Source organism: Eschscholzia californica, unplaced genomic scaffold, assembly GCF_041429995.1.
Source record: "Eschscholzia californica isolate CP2 unplaced genomic scaffold, dmEscCali1.0.p SCAF_1, whole genome shotgun sequence".
Lineage (NCBI taxonomy): Eukaryota > Viridiplantae > Streptophyta > Magnoliopsida > Ranunculales > Papaveraceae > Eschscholzia > Eschscholzia californica.
The window spans coordinates 35189729-35210626 of record NW_028238198.1 but is presented as its reverse complement, the minus strand read 5'-3'; the positions used below and the strand labels follow the sequence as shown (position 1 = coordinate 35210626).

General features: G+C 36.6%; 3 protein-coding genes across 4 annotated transcripts; all 3 read left to right on the top strand.

Annotated features, from left to right (window-relative positions):
* The first annotated feature begins 3684 nt into the window (after positions 1–3684).
* LOC147566381 (alpha,alpha-trehalose-phosphate synthase [UDP-forming] 6-like) lies at positions 3685–7450 on the top strand. The gene is made up of 4 exons (XM_086652883.1): positions 3685–3800; positions 3958–6341; positions 6422–6695; positions 6979–7450. The coding sequence occupies exons 2-4, from the start codon at positions 4339–4341 to the stop codon at positions 7267–7269; spliced, it is 2568 nt and encodes an 855-aa protein (XP_086509009.1). The 5' UTR covers positions 3685–3800; positions 3958–4338; the 3' UTR covers positions 7270–7450.
* A 3216-nt stretch (positions 7451–10666) lies between these two features.
* Positions 10667–15017, top strand: LOC147566380 (glutamine synthetase nodule isozyme-like). Its single transcript, XM_086652884.1, has 12 exons — positions 10667–11259; positions 11724–11763; positions 12256–12359; positions 12440–12488; positions 12579–12685; positions 12770–12857; positions 13049–13177; positions 13269–13343; positions 13512–13565; positions 13994–14031; positions 14178–14337; positions 14653–15017. The coding sequence occupies exons 1-12, from the start codon at positions 11186–11188 to the stop codon at positions 14806–14808; spliced, it is 1074 nt and encodes a 357-aa protein (XP_086509010.1). The 5' UTR covers positions 10667–11185; the 3' UTR covers positions 14809–15017.
* A 356-nt stretch (positions 15018–15373) lies between these two features.
* Positions 15374–20852, top strand: LOC147566379 (Rubisco methyltransferase family protein). 2 transcript variants are annotated; one of them, XM_086652881.1, is made up of 6 exons: positions 15374–16065; positions 16550–16716; positions 16814–17113; positions 17406–17669; positions 18335–18899; positions 20824–20852. In XM_086652881.1, exons 1-5 carry the CDS (start codon positions 15666–15668, stop codon positions 18710–18712), a joined length of 1509 nt encoding a protein of 502 aa, XP_086509007.1. In that variant the 5' UTR covers positions 15374–15665; the 3' UTR covers positions 18713–18899; positions 20824–20852. The 2 variants fall into 2 exon arrangements, with proteins under 2 accessions (XP_086509007.1, XP_086509006.1); XM_086652880.1 differs by having other exon boundaries at positions 20776–20852.
* Positions 20853–20898: the final 46 nt, after the last annotated feature.

Below are 20898 nucleotides of genomic sequence, written 5' to 3'. Positions count from 1 at the left end.
TTTAATGAATCTGAAAACTTAGAACTTGATTCTAACGTGAGGTATAGCAGGATGCCTTATTACGGATAACTTATATGTGTGCGAGCTGATGTCGATTCCATAAGAAAGGTGTAATGGCGGACTTCTCTAAAGCACACATGAAAACCAGGTTGTTCAGGGCCGAAATGAACACAACCTAGAACTTTTGAAAGTAAGGAACTAGTGGTGTGATAGTTACTCGTTGCTTACAACTCATGGGACCTAGTTTAAGACATAGTTCACTAAGGTCTTTGTAAACCGGATGGCTATTCACTACAGAAGATTCAAAGCCGCAAGATATCTATCCCGATTGTTGGAATCGGAGCCGATATCGGATCGGTTCAAATCTTCAAACTCAGAAGCAGAGTAAGCTATTGCGTTCGTCTCGTCGATCTCTTCAGCTTAGAGTCAAGTATCACTCAAATCCGATTCCGGATGAATGAGATATTCAAGTCTGAAGTTTGGACGGGAAATGGTTAAGTTAGGGACCAAATGGTAATAAGGAAAAGTTGGTATAAGGGCCATTTGCGCAAAACGAACACGTCCAGATCGGACGGCTCGCGTTCTGTCCGCACAAAAGGCCAGATCCAACGGATGGTGTTAGCCCCGTGTCGGGCACAGAGTGGGATCATCCCGAAACTCCATCTAATGGCCGTCTGAACTTCTGGTGGGCCAATTTCGGGCAAGATTGAGCTAGATCTAACGGAAGGCGTTCCTCCCGAGCTTTTGAGCTAGATCCAAAGGCCCAAATCGCAGACGACAAGTTTTCGTGGCTAAATAAGTGAACCGTCACTTTTCCTTCTCAACAGAAGTGTCCCTGACCCAATAGACGCGCCCCTAATGAATGTATCTTTTCGAAACCTGTTTATAGGACCCAAATGAACTCCAAGTTCCATTCTTCTTTTTTTCTAGAGCATCAAGCATTGTTTGAAGATCATTTTAGAGTGTCTAAGAGGAAGATTTAACATAATTTTCAAGGAGTTTCGTAAGAAAGAAGTTTGGTCTATTTGCATTAAGTTAGAGGTTACTATATTTTCAAGTTCGGTTGCTTTCTGATTCGAAGTACTATTGAATCGAAATGTTCATCGCTGTATCCTGGGAGACAAACGCCGGTAACTACGTGGTACCACAGAGGGCGTCAATTTTCTTAAGGAAAGAGGAATACCTCGCCTCGATTAAAAAATGTTCTTCTTCTTATCCTCCGATTTTTCTTTTTCTTTTTAGTTTATTTGATTTCTTAATCAATGACATTCTGATTTTTCAAATCAGAAGTGTGTTGATTTTAAGGTAATGAATCAGAAAACACAGAATGAATACAATTCCTCTTTCCAATCTCAAATTGATAGTGACATTCGACTACAAATCATTTGTTCTGGATAACAGACATTATCGGTTAGAAATACAAAATATATTGAGTTGTTCTCTTCCTTAGTTTTTCTCGATTAATTTGGAATGAAAGTATTTTTGATTGATTTACATATAAAATCAAACTAGCAACCAGTTTCACCAGTGATCCAATTATAGACTCGTTGAGTCAACTCGTTGAAGAGGTACACAGAAAACAACATAAATATATATAGACAATACAACATAACATACACAAAATATGAACTAAGTCGTAATACATTTTGAAAAATAGGGACTGATTTTGAGAGAAGAAGTTGGTTTTAAATTAGTTATAGAGGATTAGAGGTAGAATGGGTATTTGATCTTATTTAGTCTTTTTCTTTTGGAAATTGACTACGATGTACGATAGTCATTACAATAACGTTGGTACATCAAATATGTGATACGCACGATAACTGCCAAATTGAACAAAAGCAGGCCTAAAGCCCAACAAGCTATGGCCTAAAGTCCAACAAACTATGGCCTAATGCCCAACTACATTATTTAGACCACAATAACCTCAAATTTAATAACTGAAGGATTCCACCTCCTCTGGAGATCGAATCCAAAAATTCCACAAACTTTTGGAGTTTTATGTTACAGGAAATTGGGCTGGAGACCCAATTTTTTGTTTTTTTTTTGTCAAAAAGACAAGTTATCTTTTTTTCCTTCTAGGCATCATGAAAAGTTTGGAAATAGGCTTGAAGGACAATTCTAAAAATCCCTTAATTTTGTATACCTGAATTGACCTTTGTATAAAGGAAAATTTTAGAAACACCCTCAGATTTTCCAAAAACCCTCACATTTTATATAATCTTACTTCTTAGTTACTTATTTTGTTAGGGTTTGATTTTGCGAAGCTTTGCAAACTAGTTTGCAAATTGGTTTGCAATCAGGTTTGCCTTGCAGAGCTTTGCAAACTGATTTGCAAACTGGTTTGCAATCTGGTTTGCCTTGCAAAGCTTTGCAAACTGATTTGCAAACTGGTTTGCACTAGTTTGCAATCTGGTTTGCCTTGCAAACTAGTTTGCAATAAGGTCAGTTTTGTCTTTTCCCTATATTAGATAATTTACAAAAATGTCACAGGGAGCTGAAGCCCATAAAAAATTGTCCAATCCTTTTTAACCAAAGACCAAAGTTTTTAGGGAGTTTTGGCCAAATTTCCCTTTATGTTAACCCTTTAAACCCCTTGATAGGGGTGGGAAAAAGATCCGGAAGACCGCTATCCGACATGTTCGACCGAGATAAAAAGTGTCCATGGACACCCGATGGTCATAACGGTCAGTGTCCGACCGGCCCGAATGAATTGGCGGACGGTCACGGTCAAAATTCTATGTCGAAGGACCGACCGCTGACCGACCGATACGAGTGACCGAATAGGTTGACCGACTAAACTGTCCTCATTTTTAGAAGTTGACCGTTGAATTTTATAGACATATGAATATATGATGATCGTTGGCTATAGTCATATAGTCCTCTGGAAGACCAAACATTAGTGCAACCCTTAATTATATCTTGTCAAATGATGATCAACTCTGTTTTTTCTTTTTTATATTTACTTTTGATTTCTTGGGCTAAACATCTTCATTTGTAAGTAATTTTGTTTGTGGTAATAAAAATAAAGTTCTGAATTAAGTAAATTTGTTGGAAAGTCCGGACCGAGACCGTCCGGTGTCCGACTGGACCGGTAAAATAGACGGTCTTGGACGGTCAATGGACAAAGAATTCTTGAGAGTGACCGTCCGAGTCCGCCCGAGTAAATAGGTGGTCGCCAACAGTTTATGTCCGAGTCGACCGGTTCGATGAAGTTAGAGTCCGATACCGACCGGTCCGGACCGATTCCCACCCCTAGGCCCTTGAGCAACCAAATATTTGACCATTTTTTTTTTTTCACTTATGTCAATACTTTAAACCACCTTTTAAATATCATGTAGGCGGTAGGCCCGACCCGCCTCACTTCAAATCCCAGTAGAGGATAGTTTTATGAATACGAAGACAAGGATAAGATCGACTTCATTATTTTAGTAAACTTTTTCAAGATAAAGCCACATACAGACATTATCCACATTTCTTATTGTTTCAGACTTCTCTTCAGTGTTTAACAATAATACCCATCTCCCATATTTAACAACTTTATAAGAAAGTTCTAAAACCCCACCTAGTCAATTTTGGTGACGTGGCGACACCTGAAGTGACTAAATAGACGGGAGTAGTATAACAAGTCTACACCTGATACTTATTCTGCTTATATGAATGAAGTTATGAACACACTCTCTCTTTAGATGTGGATAAAGTTAACAAGTTCTCTCTCAAAATCTCACTATTTTCTCTTCTCTCTAGAATTATACAGTAATTGAGAACAAGGGTTTTCTTATTTGATTCAGATGCTATTGTGGGTAATGCTTTTTTTCCTCTTTTTATCCTTCATTTTTAATTTAATTTAATAGTTGGTTTTGCTATTAGATTTTAGTCTCTCAAGTCTCAACTAGACCTTTTTGCTGTTTTTTTTTTGTAGATTCGATTCTTTTTTGATAATATATCTTTCTTTTTCAGGGTTTATTCATGGTTCTATACCTCAATCAATTGGTAGAATAGGTTTCAATCTTGGGTAGAACTTATATTTAAGATATTTTGGAAAATTTGTGTTGTTTGATTGAGTTACTTTCTAGATATTAATTTCAGAGTTTAGGTTTTATTAGTGATTCCTTGTTTAATTAAGTTTATGCTTACAAATTCAATCTAGGGTTTCTTTTGTTTTGAGTCAATTCTGTTAACCTTCATGAATTAGTTCAGATCTTTCTTAGAAAGTGAACCTAGAGGTTTTTCTTGTTGGAAGGGATTCAATGATGGATTTGCTCAGTGGCTATCAAAGAAAGGAGAGAGAGAAAATTAGCTTATGATAACATCTAGGGTTTACATATCAATATTTAGATTATGGTATCAAAATCTTATTCCAATCTCTTAGATCTTGCTTCCGGTGAGTCCCCGTCGTTATTCGATCAACTAAATCGACAAATTCCTCGTGCAGTAAGAGTTGCAAACATAATGTCTAATCTTGATAATGATACATCTGATAGTACTATTTTTTCTGACCAATCTTCTTCTGGACACAAAGATAGGGTTATTATTGTAGCTAATCAGCTCCCAATTAGGGTTAGTAGAAAACCGGATAACAAAGGATGGACTTTTGACTGGATTGAAAATTCACTTCTTCTCCAGCTGAAAGATGGGTTTGGTGAAGATGATGTTGAAGTTATTTATGTAGGTTGCCTTAAGGAAGAAATTAATTTGAATGAACAAGAAGAAGTCTCTCAAATCCTCCTTGAAACCTTTAAATGTGTTCCTACTTTCCTTCCACCTGATCTGTTTAGTCGATTCTACCACGGTTTCTGTAAGCAACAACTATGGCCATTGTTTCATTATATGTTACCCTTGTCTCCCGATCTCGGTGGTCGGTTTGATAGATCTTTATGGCAAGCTTATGTCTCAGTTAACAAGATCTTTGCCGATAGGATCTTGGAAGTTATTAACCCGGAAGATGATTTTGTTTGGGTTCATGATTATCATCTCATGGTGTTACCTACCTTCTTGAGAAAGAGATTCAATCGTGTGAAACTCGGGTTTTTCCTCCATAGTCCATTCCCCTCTTCAGAGATCTATAGGACATTGCCTGTTAGAGAAGAAATTCTGCGGGCTATTCTGAATTCTGATCTAATCGGTTTTCACACTTTTGATTATGCTCGGCATTTTCTCTCTTGTTGTAGTAGAATGCTCGGACTAAGTTATGAATCAAAGCGTGGTTATATCGGACTCGAATATTATGGCAGAACTGTTAGCATTAAAATTCTTGCTGTTGGTATTCATATGGGTCAGTTAAAGTCAGTCTTGAGTCTTTCAGAGACTGAAATGAAAGTTGCTGAGCTCAAGAAACAGTTCAGTGATAGGGGAAGAACTATGTTGCTTGGGGTGGATGATATGGATATTTTCAAAGGCATAAGTTTGAAGCTTTTGGCCATGGAGCAATTTCTTTTACAGCATCCAGAATGGAGGGGAAAGGTTGTTTTGGTTCAAATTGCAAATCCAGCTCGAGGTCGAGGAAGAGATGTACAGGAAGTACAGACTGAGACATATTCGACAGTGAAACGGATTAACGAAGCATTTGGTCAACCGGGGTATGAACCAATCATCTTAATCGACGAACCACTTCAATTTTTTGAAAGAATTGCTTATTATGTAGTGGCGGAGTGTTGTTTAGTGACGGCAGTTAGGGATGGAATGAATCTAATACCTTATGAATACATCATTAGTCGACAAGGAACTGAAAAAATAGATAAGGTTTTAGGCCTGGAACCTTCATCCTGTAAGAAAAGTATGTTGGTTGTTTCTGAATTTATTGGGTGCTCCCCATCTCTTAGTGGAGCTATACGAGTGAATCCATGGAATATTGAAGCAGTTGCAGAAGCAATGGACTGTGCGTTAGAGACTAGTGAGCCCGAGAAACAGCTTCGTCACGAGAAGCATTATAGATATGTAAGTACCCACGATGTGGGCTACTGGGCCAATAGTTTTTTACTAGATTTGAAGCGGGCCTCTAAGGATCACGGCAGGCAACGATGTTGGGGAATTGGATTTGGTTTCGGTTTTAGGGTTGTAGCTCTTGATCAAAGCTTCAGGAAGCTGTCGATGGAGCATATTGTGTCGGCTTATAGAAGAACTAAAACGAGAGCAATCCTTCTAGATTATGATGGAACTTTGATGCCTCAGGCTTCAATTCATAAAGGCCCTAGTGCTAACTCGATTCAAATCTTAAACAATTTGTGCAGAGACAAGAACAACGTAGTTTTTCTTGTCAGTGCTAGAAGCCGAAAAACTTTAGATTTTTGGTTTTCTCCTTGTGAAAAGCTCGGAATTGCTGCTGAGCATGGCTATTTTATGAGGTATGGAAACCTACATCTCATAAACATAAAAAACGTTGTACATTATTATAAGAATTCGAAACTTGTGGTTCTATTTTCAGGTTAAAGAGAGATGCAGAATGGGAAACCCATGGGCCTGTTGCAGATTGTAGTTGGAAACAGATAGCAGAACCTGTGATGAAATTGTACACAGAAACAACAGATGGTTCTACTATTGAAGATCGAGAAACGTCGTTGATTTGGTCTTACGAGGATGCTGACTCTGATTTTGGGTCCTGTCAAGCCAAAGAACTTCTTGATCATCTTGAGAGTGTGCTTTCAAACGAGCCAGTTTCTGTGAAGAGCGGCCAAAATATCGTAGAGGTTAAACCTCAGGTACGTAATTTTCGTCAAATTCCAAATAGTACTTCACTGTTCTACTAACATACTATCACCAGAGAGAATTAACACAAACTACATGTACAAAATGGAGATCTAAGTACCCAAGTCCTAACCTCCAACTCGATATAAGGTTACAACTTTTACATCCTGAGAGAACGAACATGAAATCTGTGGTGACGGGGTGTAAATAGTTTTGTCACTCTTTCACCAGATAAATTGAAAGATGATCAATAAGTTAGAACAGTGAACTAATCTAATCTGCTTGTAAAATGAACAGGGGGTGAATAAGGGACTCGTGGCAGAACGATTACTTGCAACAATGCAAGAGCGAGGAACCTTACCAGATTTTGTACTATGCATAGGAGATGACAGATCCGATGAAGACATGTTCGAGGTCATAATGGGGTCCATGACAGGGCCATCACTCTCTCCTTCGGCAGAAGTTTTCGCGTGTACTGTTGGTAGGAAACCGAGTAAAGCCAAGTATTATCTGGATGATACGGTAGAGATTGTTAGATTGTTGCAAGGTTTGGCTTCCGTTTCCGAACAAGAGATACATATTACCTAAAGGTAAAAAAATCTAATTTCAACTTTATCTTAATCTTGTTTGTTGTATTTGTTGTTTCTTTTTACCAAGACAATCAAGTAGAGCTGGTTGCTTTTCTTAATGTCTTCAGTAGTCTTGATCTCAAAATGAACCTGTAAATAAAAAGACAACACACCCATATATCTAAAGTCTTTTCTTATTATATCTTTCTTGCTTGCTCATTGATTGATGAGAAATGATTTTACTTTGTTTTGTATTTGGAGTAGAAGACCACATGAGGATTCTCTCGTAGCAACCAGAGTGATTTGACCCACTAAAATTGCTGTAGTATAGTTAATATCACGTCTTTGAGATGGTAGTTATTGTGCTTATTCAATTGTATGTGCGTGCTTTATTATATTCGGTTATGAATTTCTAACAAAAATGATAATGACTAATATGAGGAAACCTAATCGCTCCATGACTACAATTAGCTTCTAGAGTTGAAGAAAATTATGTTCAAGACTTAAGATACCTAGTTTCCTTTATCATTTTTTTGCACGGGTTAGAGTCCTCTAGAAGACTACACTAGGCTTAGGCCTTTGGGGCACGTAAACTGGAATCCATGGTTTATTAAACTTAACTTAGGATATAAGCAATGACATGTTGGGTAGTTTGTACGGTTTTCTAGGATACTACTTATTAAAATAGTTAATAAAAGTAAGTATATTCTATTATCTGATTTTCGGAAGGTAAAAAAGTTTAGCAATGGCTTTTGTGGCATCACCCACCAAATGGGTCTAACTTTCTTTTTTATCAACGGTTATGATGTTTGGCGGTCGAGATAGAACAAAAAAAGGGGAAAGAAGGTCGCTCCCAATGGCCAGCACCTCTATTGGTGATCAGTTTTCGAAGATGAAGAGGGGAGAGAGAACAGCGTAGGAGATAAGTCGCCCCCAATGGCCAGCACCTCTATTGGTGATCAGTTTTCGAAGATGAAGAGGGGAGAGAGAACAGCGTAGGAGATAAATGAGTCAGAAAATAGAAATGATGTAGGCAAAAAAAAAATGCCACAAAGAGCAAAAGAGCCAAAGAGAATACCGAGGAACAAAGAAAATTGCACAACATAATTGCCGCTAAAAATAGCACGTTGATCACAAAGTTTAGGGTTATATCCCTGTAAATTTGTGATTGTATCACTTATGAATGATATATGGTTTCTTTCGGGTGGTTTCAAAAAAAAAAAAAACATACTCAACCATTTTTACAAAAGCATGGGTTAAAGTACTCAACTGATCTTTGGTCTACTAAACTATTGCTCCAATTTTGGAGGGGTTTAGGTGCAAACCCCTCTTTTTCATTAATATAATTAAATAGAAGAGTTTCAACTTCAAAAAATCAGTTCTAACCCTGAAGGGGTTTAGGTCTAAAAATTGTTCATGTTTTAAATTCGTGTGTGGTACTTTCTGGGTGGGTGACGATTTTATGCACGTGGGAAACACGTGTGTAAAGTATCTTTGAAATACATTTTTGTTTCCAAATGTTCAATATTTCACTTTTTCTATCCGTTCAATTTTTAGATGTTACACTACCATCTACTCCATCAAACTTTTAATTACATCTACTTAATTAAAATGTAAATACATCCACTATCGAGCTTTTAATTAAGAGACATCAATTTCTTAGACCTTTTGTCGGATATTTGTCGCACATCTTGAAGATCCATTGTATGAAGAAATAGATGAAATGGGAGAGAATGAGATAATTATATAAGAGATAGAAAGAAAATGAGAGAAATTATAGAGAGAATATGAGTGTGAAAGTGAAGTATCGGATGGTTCCTTATTTATATAGAACAACCCCAATTTGGATAGTTGGATGAGCCCCAACGGTCCCGATCTAGAAAATCTGGTAGGTGGGGCTCACCCAACGGCCAGGAGCCATCCCCAGATGACTGTTAGATTCCTAACGGTCATGTGGGGAAGGCGTTTAGTCAGCTCTAGTGGAGTTGACTGAGCATCTTCTTGGGGTTGAGCTCCAACACAACCTCAAGAGGCCCAGAATGGATTGAGTACCAAATCTAGATTTTGGGCATTAACCCCTTCGGGTTGGAGTTGCTCTAACAACTTTAGATTCATGTTGCATGTTCTTTCGAGTGAAGTACGTTATAGTAATTAGTTCTTACACAAATTTTTTATCGTTTTATTTTTTAGAAATTGAAGATAGAATTTTCTCATTATTTGAGTGATAAAGGGAGATAATAATACTAAGATGACGTTAGATATAGTTAGGATTGTCAATGGAGGTAATAATACTAAGAAGCAATTAAAAATAGAGGATCTCATGAAGGTCGTCGGCGGTTGGCCGACCGTCAGCGACCACTCTTCAGACATCGGAGGGGAGAGAATGAACATATGTAAAATAATTTTTAGCGAAAGGATAATTGAGTTAACAAAATAATCCGCTGTCAAAATTAATTGACGGTTTTGCAAAAAGTGCGTAATATTTGAATTTATGAAAATTAGGGGATCAAAAAGGAAGCTAGTAAAAAATTAGGGGGCAAAAACATATAACAACAATTTATTTTTATATGAATTCCAATAATAATATTTCATGAATTTTAATGGGGTGAGGAAACTAGGAAGAATAAGGAATAATATAGACGCAAATAACATCTTCAGCGGCATCGGGACACTCTGACACTCAAGAAATAACCCAAAAATCCTATTTGTTAAGTGTCAATTAATATTCTCTTTAGTAACACTGGCAAGATAGAGACCCAACTTTTTGGATCTCCAATGGAGATTTCTAACATAATTTTATCTGATACATATGTAATTCTCAAATTTAACAGAAAAATAGTTAAATAAAAACATTTTCTATTGATTTAAATTTAAAAATTTGATGAGTTGTCACTTAAAATAACTCAAGATGCACTTAAACTATAGAGTGGATCTTAAGTGTCTCCATAGTAAATGTCCCCACATCATCATGGAGTGTCTAACTGAGTGTCTCATTGGAGAAGGTCTTTTTTTAACAAAAAATAGAATGGCTATAAGTTTTAGAGTTTGTGTCCCGTCGGAGATCCTCTATTGCTTTGATAAATCTCAACGTGTTCTCATAAATAAAGTAAAGGTCAATTAGATGCCGAAATGAACTCCGAAATCCCAAGTTTGATCTAATAGATGTAGAAATCCAAGATTTATTGAAGTTAGGTTAGACCCCGTAAGATGACCTTTAAGAGTTAGGATGTCTTCGAAAAAATCAAATAACCTTTTTTTATATGGGCTCAAGCGTCATTACATCAAATACATGATGGATGTATATCACATCATGAATTGTATTAGCTCAATCATTAACATTTCAAGAGCATCTTGAACGACTAAGGCCATGTAAAGACTCTTAAGGTCATCTTATAGAGCATGAGGGTGTATTTATCTAAATCTATCTTATTTATATCTAAGTTTAATAAATCTTAGATTTTCACTTCCATGAGAATTGAACTTGAGACCTCAGGTATGTAAAGCCAGGACAATCAAACAATTACAATGCTTAATCATTTCATCGTGAATAGACTGAAAGTTCATCTATTCCTACCCTGACTCAATCTCACTGCATCAAAGGATGGTGGATCCCTTGTAAAGTTGTAATGACTCTTGTAGTACAAGTTAGAAAAAAAAAAAAAAAACTTCTCATAAAACCCATGTATAGTCAAATCAATGGGGTGAATTTGAGATGTACAAGGTAACCAGTAAAAATGCCTACAAGTCCTCCCAACTATTCGGGTATCAAACGACTACAAAGTCCATATTTTTATTTATAACTATGATTTTCTTTTTACCTTTTCATATAAAAATACATCAATATTATAACTGAGAGAGAGAGAGAGAGAGAGAGAGAGAGAGAGAGATTTGGAAAAGGTATTTGTTGTTTTTCTTCCATACATAGAAAAGAGAAAATGTCTCTGCTGTCAGATCTCATCAATTTGAATCTTTCAGATTCTACAGAGAAAATCATTGCAGAGTATATATGGTAAGTTGTTGTTCTTCTCCTCCAATCTTTTAAGGGTTTTGTTTATTTAACTTTTCTTTAATCCCATTCCAATGATGTTGTTTTTATTTTGTTAAAGAAACTTTTCTTTGATGGCATTCCTTTTCTTTTTTCTTCTCTTTTTCTTTTTTGAGAAATGGCCTACTATCGTTTGCAAGGCATTGATACATCATGAAGATGTGATAAAACAGATCAGCCCCTAAGTTAAACTAATAATGGAAGAGACCTAAAGCCCAACAACACGAGGGAGGGAGGCCTAAAACCCGACAAATTATTACATTATTTATACTCTCATCTTAATTTTCATTTTTGCCAATTGTCTCTTTTTCTAGGTGTATCTTTCAAACTCAATTACTTAGTTGTTTTAATAACATTGATCTCTTTGATGAATTATTTATATGTTATACCCTTCTGAATTCTGCATACTTACTGCCTTTCTCTAACAGGGTTGGTGGAACTGGTACGGATCTTCGAAGTAAAGCAAGGGTACTCCCCCTCTCTTATATATATATATATCCCATCTCGTCGTTTTCGTCGTTGAACTTTGATAAAGCTGCGTACTTTTGAGCTAAAATCATGTAATTTTATGATAGAACCGTAAAATTTTAAAGGTTATGACTAAAAACAGATGATATTTCGATATAACAATGACTCTAGACCTAACAACATCAATATCATATGTTACCACATCTTCTAACATATTATACTCACTTATCATCAATGTTGATACGATAAATGAGTGTATCAGCTACCACATTAGCCTTATCCGCCTGCCACCGGACAGTATTGCATATAAGGGCATCGTACAACTAAATAATATTTGAGTGTAAACTTTTAATAAGATTCCACCCGATGGCATTGTTTGTGCCCAAGAGGCACAGGTTATGTCTTGATTATATGTACTTAATTTGTCCTTGTTTTTTGTCATTTGATGTTTTATTTGTCTCTTTTGTGGTTCTCCCTTTTTCATTTTATCAGACACTACCAGGGGCTGTTACCGATCCTGCAAAGCTTCCGAAGTGGAGCTATGATGGTTCCAGCACTGGTCAAGCTCCAGGGGAAGATAGCGAAGTGATCTTATAGTACGAAATTCCCATTCTCCTTCGATTTAATTCATACTATTTCAGAGTGATTGTTACTTTCTAACATTTACTCTTTGCAGTCCCCAAGCTATTTTCAAGGACCCATTCAGAAGAGGAAGCAACATTCTTGTAAGCACTCTAGATTATTGTATTTATTCTATTTTGTGTCTAAAGTTTAAACACAATTAATTATTGTTTTCTGTTTGACAATTTGTAAAGGTTATTTGTGATGCATACACTCCGGCAGGAGAACCGGTTGCAACGAACAACAGATGCGCTGCTTCAAAGATCTTCAGCAATCCTGAAGTTGCTAAAGAAGAACCATGGTATGAAGTTCTTTTCGATTTTCATTTCTAAATTTGAACTTTATGTTTACATTCTGAATAATTGAATTTGGTAACTAAAAACAGGTATGGGATAGAGCAGGAATACACTCTTTTGCAAAGGGATGTTAAATGGCCCATCGGGTGGCCTGTGGGAGGCTATCCTGCTCCACAGGTAAAAAACGAAACTTCGTGTTCCTCTTTTGTCCTTTTATGAAGGTCTAAATATTTATGCAATCGTAGACATCATAGTTAATTTGGGTTCTTGCTGAGTTGATTTCCTCGATACTCGATAGGCAACTGATAGAAATAATCATTCTGAGTATTGTGTAGCATAATACGATTTATTGTTTACCGATCAACCAGGGACCTTACTACTGTGGAGCTGGTGCAGACAAGGCATTCGGGCGTGACATCGTTGATGCACACTATAAAGCATGTCTATATGCAGGAATTACCATCAGTGGTATCAATGGAGAAGTTATGCCAGGACAAGTGAGAAGAAGTTCCATCATTTATTTTGTTTTGAGTTTCTCGGTGTTTCAGGATAATTTGGAAAATCGAATCTTGATTTCTTGTTATGCAGTGGGAATTTCAAGTGGGACCGGCTGTTGGAATCTCTTCTGGTGATGAAATATGGGTAGCTCGTTACATTCTTGAGGTACCTAACTCTATATTGGAATCCCAACTCTCCGAATGACTCCGATTATATCAGATACTTGTTTTTTTGGTTCTTGTTCTTCCATTTTCTTTAGTATATCTATGTTACATTAAGTTTGCATTATAAACGATTGACTTTCTTTTTAACCCCGGGACTTCATTCGAGCAGAGGATTACTGAGGTGGCTGGCGTTGTTCTTTCTTTTGATCCGAAGCCTATCGAGGTTAATACCTGTTACCTTTTCTTGTTTGCTTTTAGTATTTCCTCATCTCTTGTTCTTATACCAAACCTATATTCTCTTTATGTTTTCACTCTAAGCATTCGGGTGCTGGATTGGTTTGGGATGGGACTAGGTCTGGTCCCCTGAACCCCACCAATCCTAGCTGAGTAACTTGGCGGAATCTTGGCCCAGTTATCACTAACCCTCTATTTATATATATATGATTCAAATTAAGCTCCAAAAATTTATATATATTTGTACATAACAACTCAATCGGATGTTAGAAACGCGATGGCCTCGGTCTATCAACGATTTCAATATGATCATGAGTTACTCAGATGGATCGGCCTATTCCAACTATTAGCTTTCATTTTAAGTTCCAATGTCGATGTCTTTTATATTGACCCTGAAGGGGTGCTATGTGTCAACAGGGAGACTGGAATGGAGCAGGTGCTCACTGTAACTACAGGTAATTTGTACTTTCATTTGTTATTTAATCAACAAGAACTCTAAACTCAAACTGAAAATTAAAGAAAGAAGCATTCTTAGTGTCTGCAACTCTATGATATGTTCTATACTTTAAACTCTTTTCCAACCTTTTTCCTGTGGTACTAGTACCAAGTCCATGAGAAATGAAGGAGGTTATGAGATTATCAAGGCGGCAATCGAAAAGCTTGGTCTAAGGCACAAAGAACACATTGCTGCTTATGGAGAAGGAAATGAACGCCGTCTCACCGGACGCCATGAAACAGCTGATATCAACTCCTTCCAATGGGTAAAAAAGAACCCAAATCCTTCTACTCTTCTTTCACATGAATATGCATACAACATCAAATAATGTTGGATTAAAACAATTTTTTGACACACTAACTGAGTGAGGCAGGCTATGTGACCCGTCACGAAAATACAAATATGAACATCTTAATAAACTATATGGTCTGATGACCTTGTGTCAAATAATGTGTTTGGGAACTTGTATCGACCTAGCATTATCCTAAAACACTTCTACAAACTTTCTAGGTGAGGATGATCTGTTTATGTGGGTCTTTACCTTATAATTCTTGTTTCTTTGATGTGGAATTTTCAACAGGGAGTTGCAAACCGGGGTGCCTCCATTAGAGTTGGTCGTGATACTGAGAGAGCTGGAAAAGGTTACTTTGAAGACCGAAGGCCTGCTTCAAACATGGATCCTTATGTTGTTACTTCTATGATCGCGGAGACCACCATTCTGTGGAAACCAACATAAATTATTAAGTTTATGACACGGTCGTGATAAAGATTTTGTTACATTATTTTTGAATAATTTCCAATTTTTGCTTGGGTTATTATTAGGGTTCGAAATATCATGTAACTAGGAATAATGTGTATTTATTCGGTGCGAGTAATTTTGCCTCTTATTCCAAAAAGTTAATTTATTCATCTTATTAATATAAATCACCCCTTTATTTCTTTTTAGAACGCATGTTGGGTGCCCAACAGAAGAAAAATTTATGGTTAAATGTGTCGATTAATTGTTATGATGTCCACATGGTTGAGAAATCTAGTTTGATTACTCTTGGGTCTTCCTCTCTTTTAGCTCCCCACGGATTGGGCCGGTCCAACATATGAACCGACCCTAATTCATGTTGTGCTTGAACAACACATATTAGGCCAATGAATAGAGAGGATTAGACATTATATTCGTGGGAGAGGTGGAACACGTGTAAGTATAACTCTGATACGATGTTAAGTTTGTGGTCATCCAACGCAAAATCAATTGACAATGATCTGAGAGGATCTATACATTATAATCTTTGTTGCTAGTTCCCCTTGTCCCGTATGGAAATATTTTCACACTAGTCTAGGTCTAGTGTGAGTGCCTTCACACTGCTCAAAATGACCATGTCAGGCACACCAGGAGTGCCAAGAGAGGGATGAGGCAAAAGCAAAAGGACTCTCATTATTTGCCATGCCCAATTTTGGTAAAAGTCCTAAGCCATGTAGTTAGATTGACCTTCCAAACACACCCTAATTAGCAGCAATCTACTAAACCGTGAACTGAAACAGATAAATGATGAATGTTTGAGCTTACGAAGTTGGGAGATTGGAAACTAGAAAAGAAAAATGATGAATGTTTCAGCTTCTTCAAAGATGTTGTTAATGGCAACTAGGGATCGTTTTTTACCTTCAACCATTTCATTTACCCACTTTCGCCCTCTAACATCATCATCCCCATATTCTTCTTCTTCTTCTTCCTCCACAACAGTCTCTTGTTATCCAGAGAGATTAGTTTCACACCCACCTGATTTGATTCGATGGGTAAGAAGAGAAGGGGGTTTTGTTCATCAAGGTTTGAAGATATCTGAAGAGGAATCCACTGGTCTTGGTTTAGTTGCTTCTCAAGAAATTCCAAAAGGTTCTGACCTAATTGGACTTCCCCCTCATTTACCTCTACCATTTCTTGATTCAGATAATGGTGATGGTCTTGATTCTGTTTTGATTCAACTAGCTCGTCAAGTTCCTGGTATATACATTCTCTCTCTCTCTCTCTCTCTCTCTCTCTCTCTCTCTATGTACACAATCTCTCATATACCCATTTTGATTTTTAGATTCAATTTGATATTAGATTTGTAGGGTTTTCTTATAATTGTCTTTATTGAACTTTATATGAAGAATGGGTTAGGGTTTTAATTGTTTTCTTTTAACATTCCTTGAACTTCATTGATCATTTTAGTTGTTTGCAAGCACTCCAACTGAACTTTTTCTACAACTGCAAGAATTAGTAACTGTAAACCCTAATAATAACTTTCGTAGTGCCTATCAGTAGCATTACCACTAAGATGTAAACCTGGATATGACTTATTGAAGCTCAAATGGTAATCTTGTTATGAAAAATATGTATAAGACATCACGAAAAACCTCGATTACTAGGTCTTTAATAGTATCATGTTCTCTTTGTTTCCTTGGAAAGTTGTGTGACTTCACTTTTTGCAAATTTGGCTAGACAGAGGAACTATGGGCTATGAAACTTGGATTGAAACTTCTAAGAGAAAGAGCTAAGGTTGGCTCGTTCTGGTTTCCATACATTGGCAATCTTCCTCAAACATACAATGTACCCATATTTTTTCCCGGGGAGGACATAAAAAACCTTCAATATGCTCCTCTTCTTCATCAGGTACGAGAAATAATCACATAAAAAACCAGTTTTGCTAGTTGACATGAAAATGCAGTTCTAGTGATGCCTGAATATTTTATTGTCATTTTTTTTTCAGGTCAATAAGAGATGCAGATTTCTGCTTGAATTTGAAAAACAAATCAAAAGTGTACTTGATAATGTCAAACCAGATGATCATCCTTTTGGTGGACAAGATATAGATGCATCTTCCCTTGGATGGGCCATGTCAGCAGTCTCCTCTCGAGCCTTCCGTTTGCATGGTGAGAAACTCCTGGACGGGACTCATTCGCACGCCCCTATGATGCTCCCTCTCATTGATATGTGCAACCATAGCTTCCATCCAAATGCTAAAATAGTTCAGGAAGATGATTCAAAGAACTCTAACATGTTAGTCAAGGTAAGTCTTTGTCTCTTTTTTTTTCTTAACAAATTCCACAGATGAAGAGAAAAGCATGTTGTCTTTAAGTTTATAATCTGGTTCTGGTTCATTGTTTCTCAAAGAAAATGGGATATCAAATGGAAAAATGTACTATTTGATGTTTCCCAATCGAATTATCTTCAAAACCTTGTCTTCGATTCACGAACCAAACACGGGGAGTAACTTCCAGTAAATTATTCTTAGTTTCTTGATTTGCATATTTTCTATCTTCTTCCTATTAACTTGAATTTATTTGTTTTACTTACACCAGGTGATAGCAGCAAACGATATCAAAAGTAACGAGTCAGTGGTCCTTAACTATGGTTGTTTGAGCAATGATTTCTTTCTCATGGATTATGGTTTCGTAGTACCCTCAAACCCCTATGACACTATCGAACTCAAGTATGATGGAGCCTTTCTGGATGCTGCAAGCATGGCTGCTGGCATTCAGTCTCCGAACTTCTCATCACCTACTCCAGGCCAGCAGCGTATACTGTCACAGCTAAATTTGCATGGAGAAGCTTCTGATCTTAAGGTCTGATTTTTGCCTTTACTGTCTTCATTAAACATCTAAATAACAAGAACTTTTATGTTACTATAAATAATGGTTCGTCAACTGTTTCATATCAACTTTGTTTCTTCGTCTAATATGAAAAGATTTCCCGTGTTATTTGAAAATGCTTTTTCAAATTCTTAGCAATCAATCCTATTGGAGCAAACAACTAGGAAACTGTATCAATAATCTCTCCTGTATGCATCTGTTATATTTGTGGACATGTAATTCGAAACCAATTGGAAATGAGTGTTGAGGCCCTAGAATTTATATTCTTGGCATGAAAAGTACCCTTTTGTTCATGTTGAACATTTCCCACACACCCCACGTGTAGCTTTTATTAGCCTAACACATGTGTGAAGCACGTGTGTTGATTGCCCTTATCAGTTGTGGACCTAGCTACCATGTGAGATTTTTGGAAATAGAACTCAATACCATTTAGCAATGAGTAGGTATGCCTTAACTATTATATTCTTGGTCATGAAAGTACCCATTGTTCACATGGGACTGTTTTCACAGCGTCATTATAGAATATAAACAGATGGTGCCAAGTGTTACTACAATGACGGTATCTTTTTTTTTTTTTTTTTCCTGATTTTCAGTCTGAATTATATACAATTCATTTTCTTCTCCTTTTCTACATTTAGGTAAGTTTAGGAGGACCCGAATTGGTAGAAGGTCGACTATTAGCTGCATTAAGGGTGCTTCTTGCTAGCGACATGGAAGCAGTGGAAAAGCAAGATTTAAGTAGTCTAAAATCATTAGCGATCGAAGCTCCTCTTGGGGTACCAAATGAAGTCGCCACTCTGCGGACTATTATTGCCTTGTGTATGATTGCATTGGGCCACTTTCCGACCAAAATAATGGAGGACGAAGCATTACTGAAAGCATCTACTTCTCACTCAACAGAATTGGCTCTCCAGTACAGAATTCAAAAGAAATCTGTGATCATAGATGTCATGAGAAATCTTACCAGGAGAGTGAAGAGTCTATCTTCAAAAGAAACAACCTCAACTGAAGCTTGAAGTTGGGCATGATAAAAAGAAGTCGAGTTTCTGAGCCTATTCACATTCTGCTGCTTTTGATTACTTCTTCTACTCTAAAATTCTCTTCTAATGGAATCTGTGAGGTTCGAATTTCATTTTTAAGTTATGGATTTGGTAAATTTGATATATTACAAGTTGTGCCACAGGCAAGTGAATATTTGAGAAGGTGACCAATATATGGACAACCCAAATTTCTATGTGGACAACTGATGTTGGGTGTACAACCAAAATTCTTACGTGGACAACCATCCTACTTTCATTCTTATGTGGACAACCATCATACTTTCTCTCTCTAGAAATTCTTTGATATTGGAGAGACGAACAGAAGATGATGTTGGTTCGGTGGTGTTGACGGCCATTTTTCCTATGATAAGATTTAGGTCGCCGATGAAAGGCAACAATTCTTTGATGATAAGATCTTAATAGTTTTGTGATTGATCAACTAGATAGTGATGAAGATGATGATGATCCATATTGATAACTATCAAAAATGGTGGACTCTAAAGTAAGATTTATATAGAGAAAAAGATGCATGGTTGACTTTAAATTCAAATCCAAGTAATCTCTCCCACTCTAACTTTCTTCTGGTAATGTATTGTTGCCAAACTTTGAGCAAGTTGAATTGTGAAATCAAAGATTTTGCTTTGAAAAGAAATTATCAAATAGAAGTTTGGTTTGCTTATTGGGGAGAAAATACTTTATCAATTTTTTTTTTTTAGCCTTTATAGTCAAAAGGGTTTCACTAGGAAGGTGACATTGCAGAATTGCAGGGAAAGAAGATAACCCATTTTTTTACTGCTTCTGAATTTTAATGGGTACGTGGTAAATTTGGATATCGAATTGAGTTCATTAACATTTCAATTCAAGATTCAATCTCTGGTTTCTTGGGTTCTTTTTCATTTCAATTCTTCTTCCCTCAAAGCTCTCTGATTCATATTCAAGATCTTGTTTTCAACAAAGTCTGGGTTTAAGAAAGAAACCCTTTTCTTGTTCAAATTCATTGAGGTTAATATCTTTGCAACTATCTCCTGTTTAGTGATTCATATTACTTATGTTTGATTCTCAATTTAGATTTGAGTTGTTAGTTTGAAGGTTTAATCTATTTCTGAATTGCAGAAATGGGTTTAAATCGGAATTCAAATGCTCGAAGTGGTGATTACTTAGAAGGAATGTTTAGTGATTTTGTGATTCATCAACTAGATAGTGATGAAGATGATGATGATCCATATTGATAACTATTAAGATCTTATAATCAAAGAATTGCTGCCTTTCATCGGCGACCTAAATCTTATCATAGGAAAAATGGCCGTCAACACCGCCCGAACCAACATCATCTTCTGTTCGTCTTTCCAATATCAAAGAATTTCTAGAGAGAGAAAGTATGATGGTTGTCCACATAAGAATGAAAGTAGGATGGTTCGCAGGGACGTATCTATGTTGAGGCCAGGAGGGGCCATGGCCCCCCTGACCTCAACATGGGTAAGCCCAAATGTGGGATATTTAATGGTGCCTTTATAGTCTGGGTGAACAAAATCATCACTTGAGCATGTGACTACTGAAGTCTAGATGAGATTCTTATTGACCTCTCTTTCCATGTGTTACTACTTTTCATGTTTGGACATGGTTTGGTTGACATTTATCTACTTTTAATTCTTATTAAATATAGATGTAGCTTAAACTTGGGGGGAAAAAATGCCTTTCGTTTCCTCGAATACACTTGAGTTTTATTTTGATTTATGTTTTGTTATTGTTTCAAAGCACGGGGCTAAATTAGGTACGACAAAAAGATCGTCACAAGAATTAATTCTCATTTTTTCGTTGTATTATTTCCATGATTTCGTGTATGTAGTGTGCATGTGTACTGATAACTTAGGTAAAACACGTAAAAAATATAGGTGTAAGTAAAAAATATTTAATTGTACATGTACATTTGGCCCCCCTTGCTTTTGACTCTTGATTCCGTCCCTGATGGTTCGTAAGAATTTTGATTGTACACCCAACATCAGTTGTCCACATAAAAATTTGGGTTGTCCATATATTAGAATGCTTGTCGCAAGAATTTGGTAAACTGAATTCTTATTTGGCCCTAGTTGAATCAATGGCCCATACTTTCTTTGTATAATAAGCTAAAAGCCAACTTTCACTTCATTTTAGATGCTTATTGA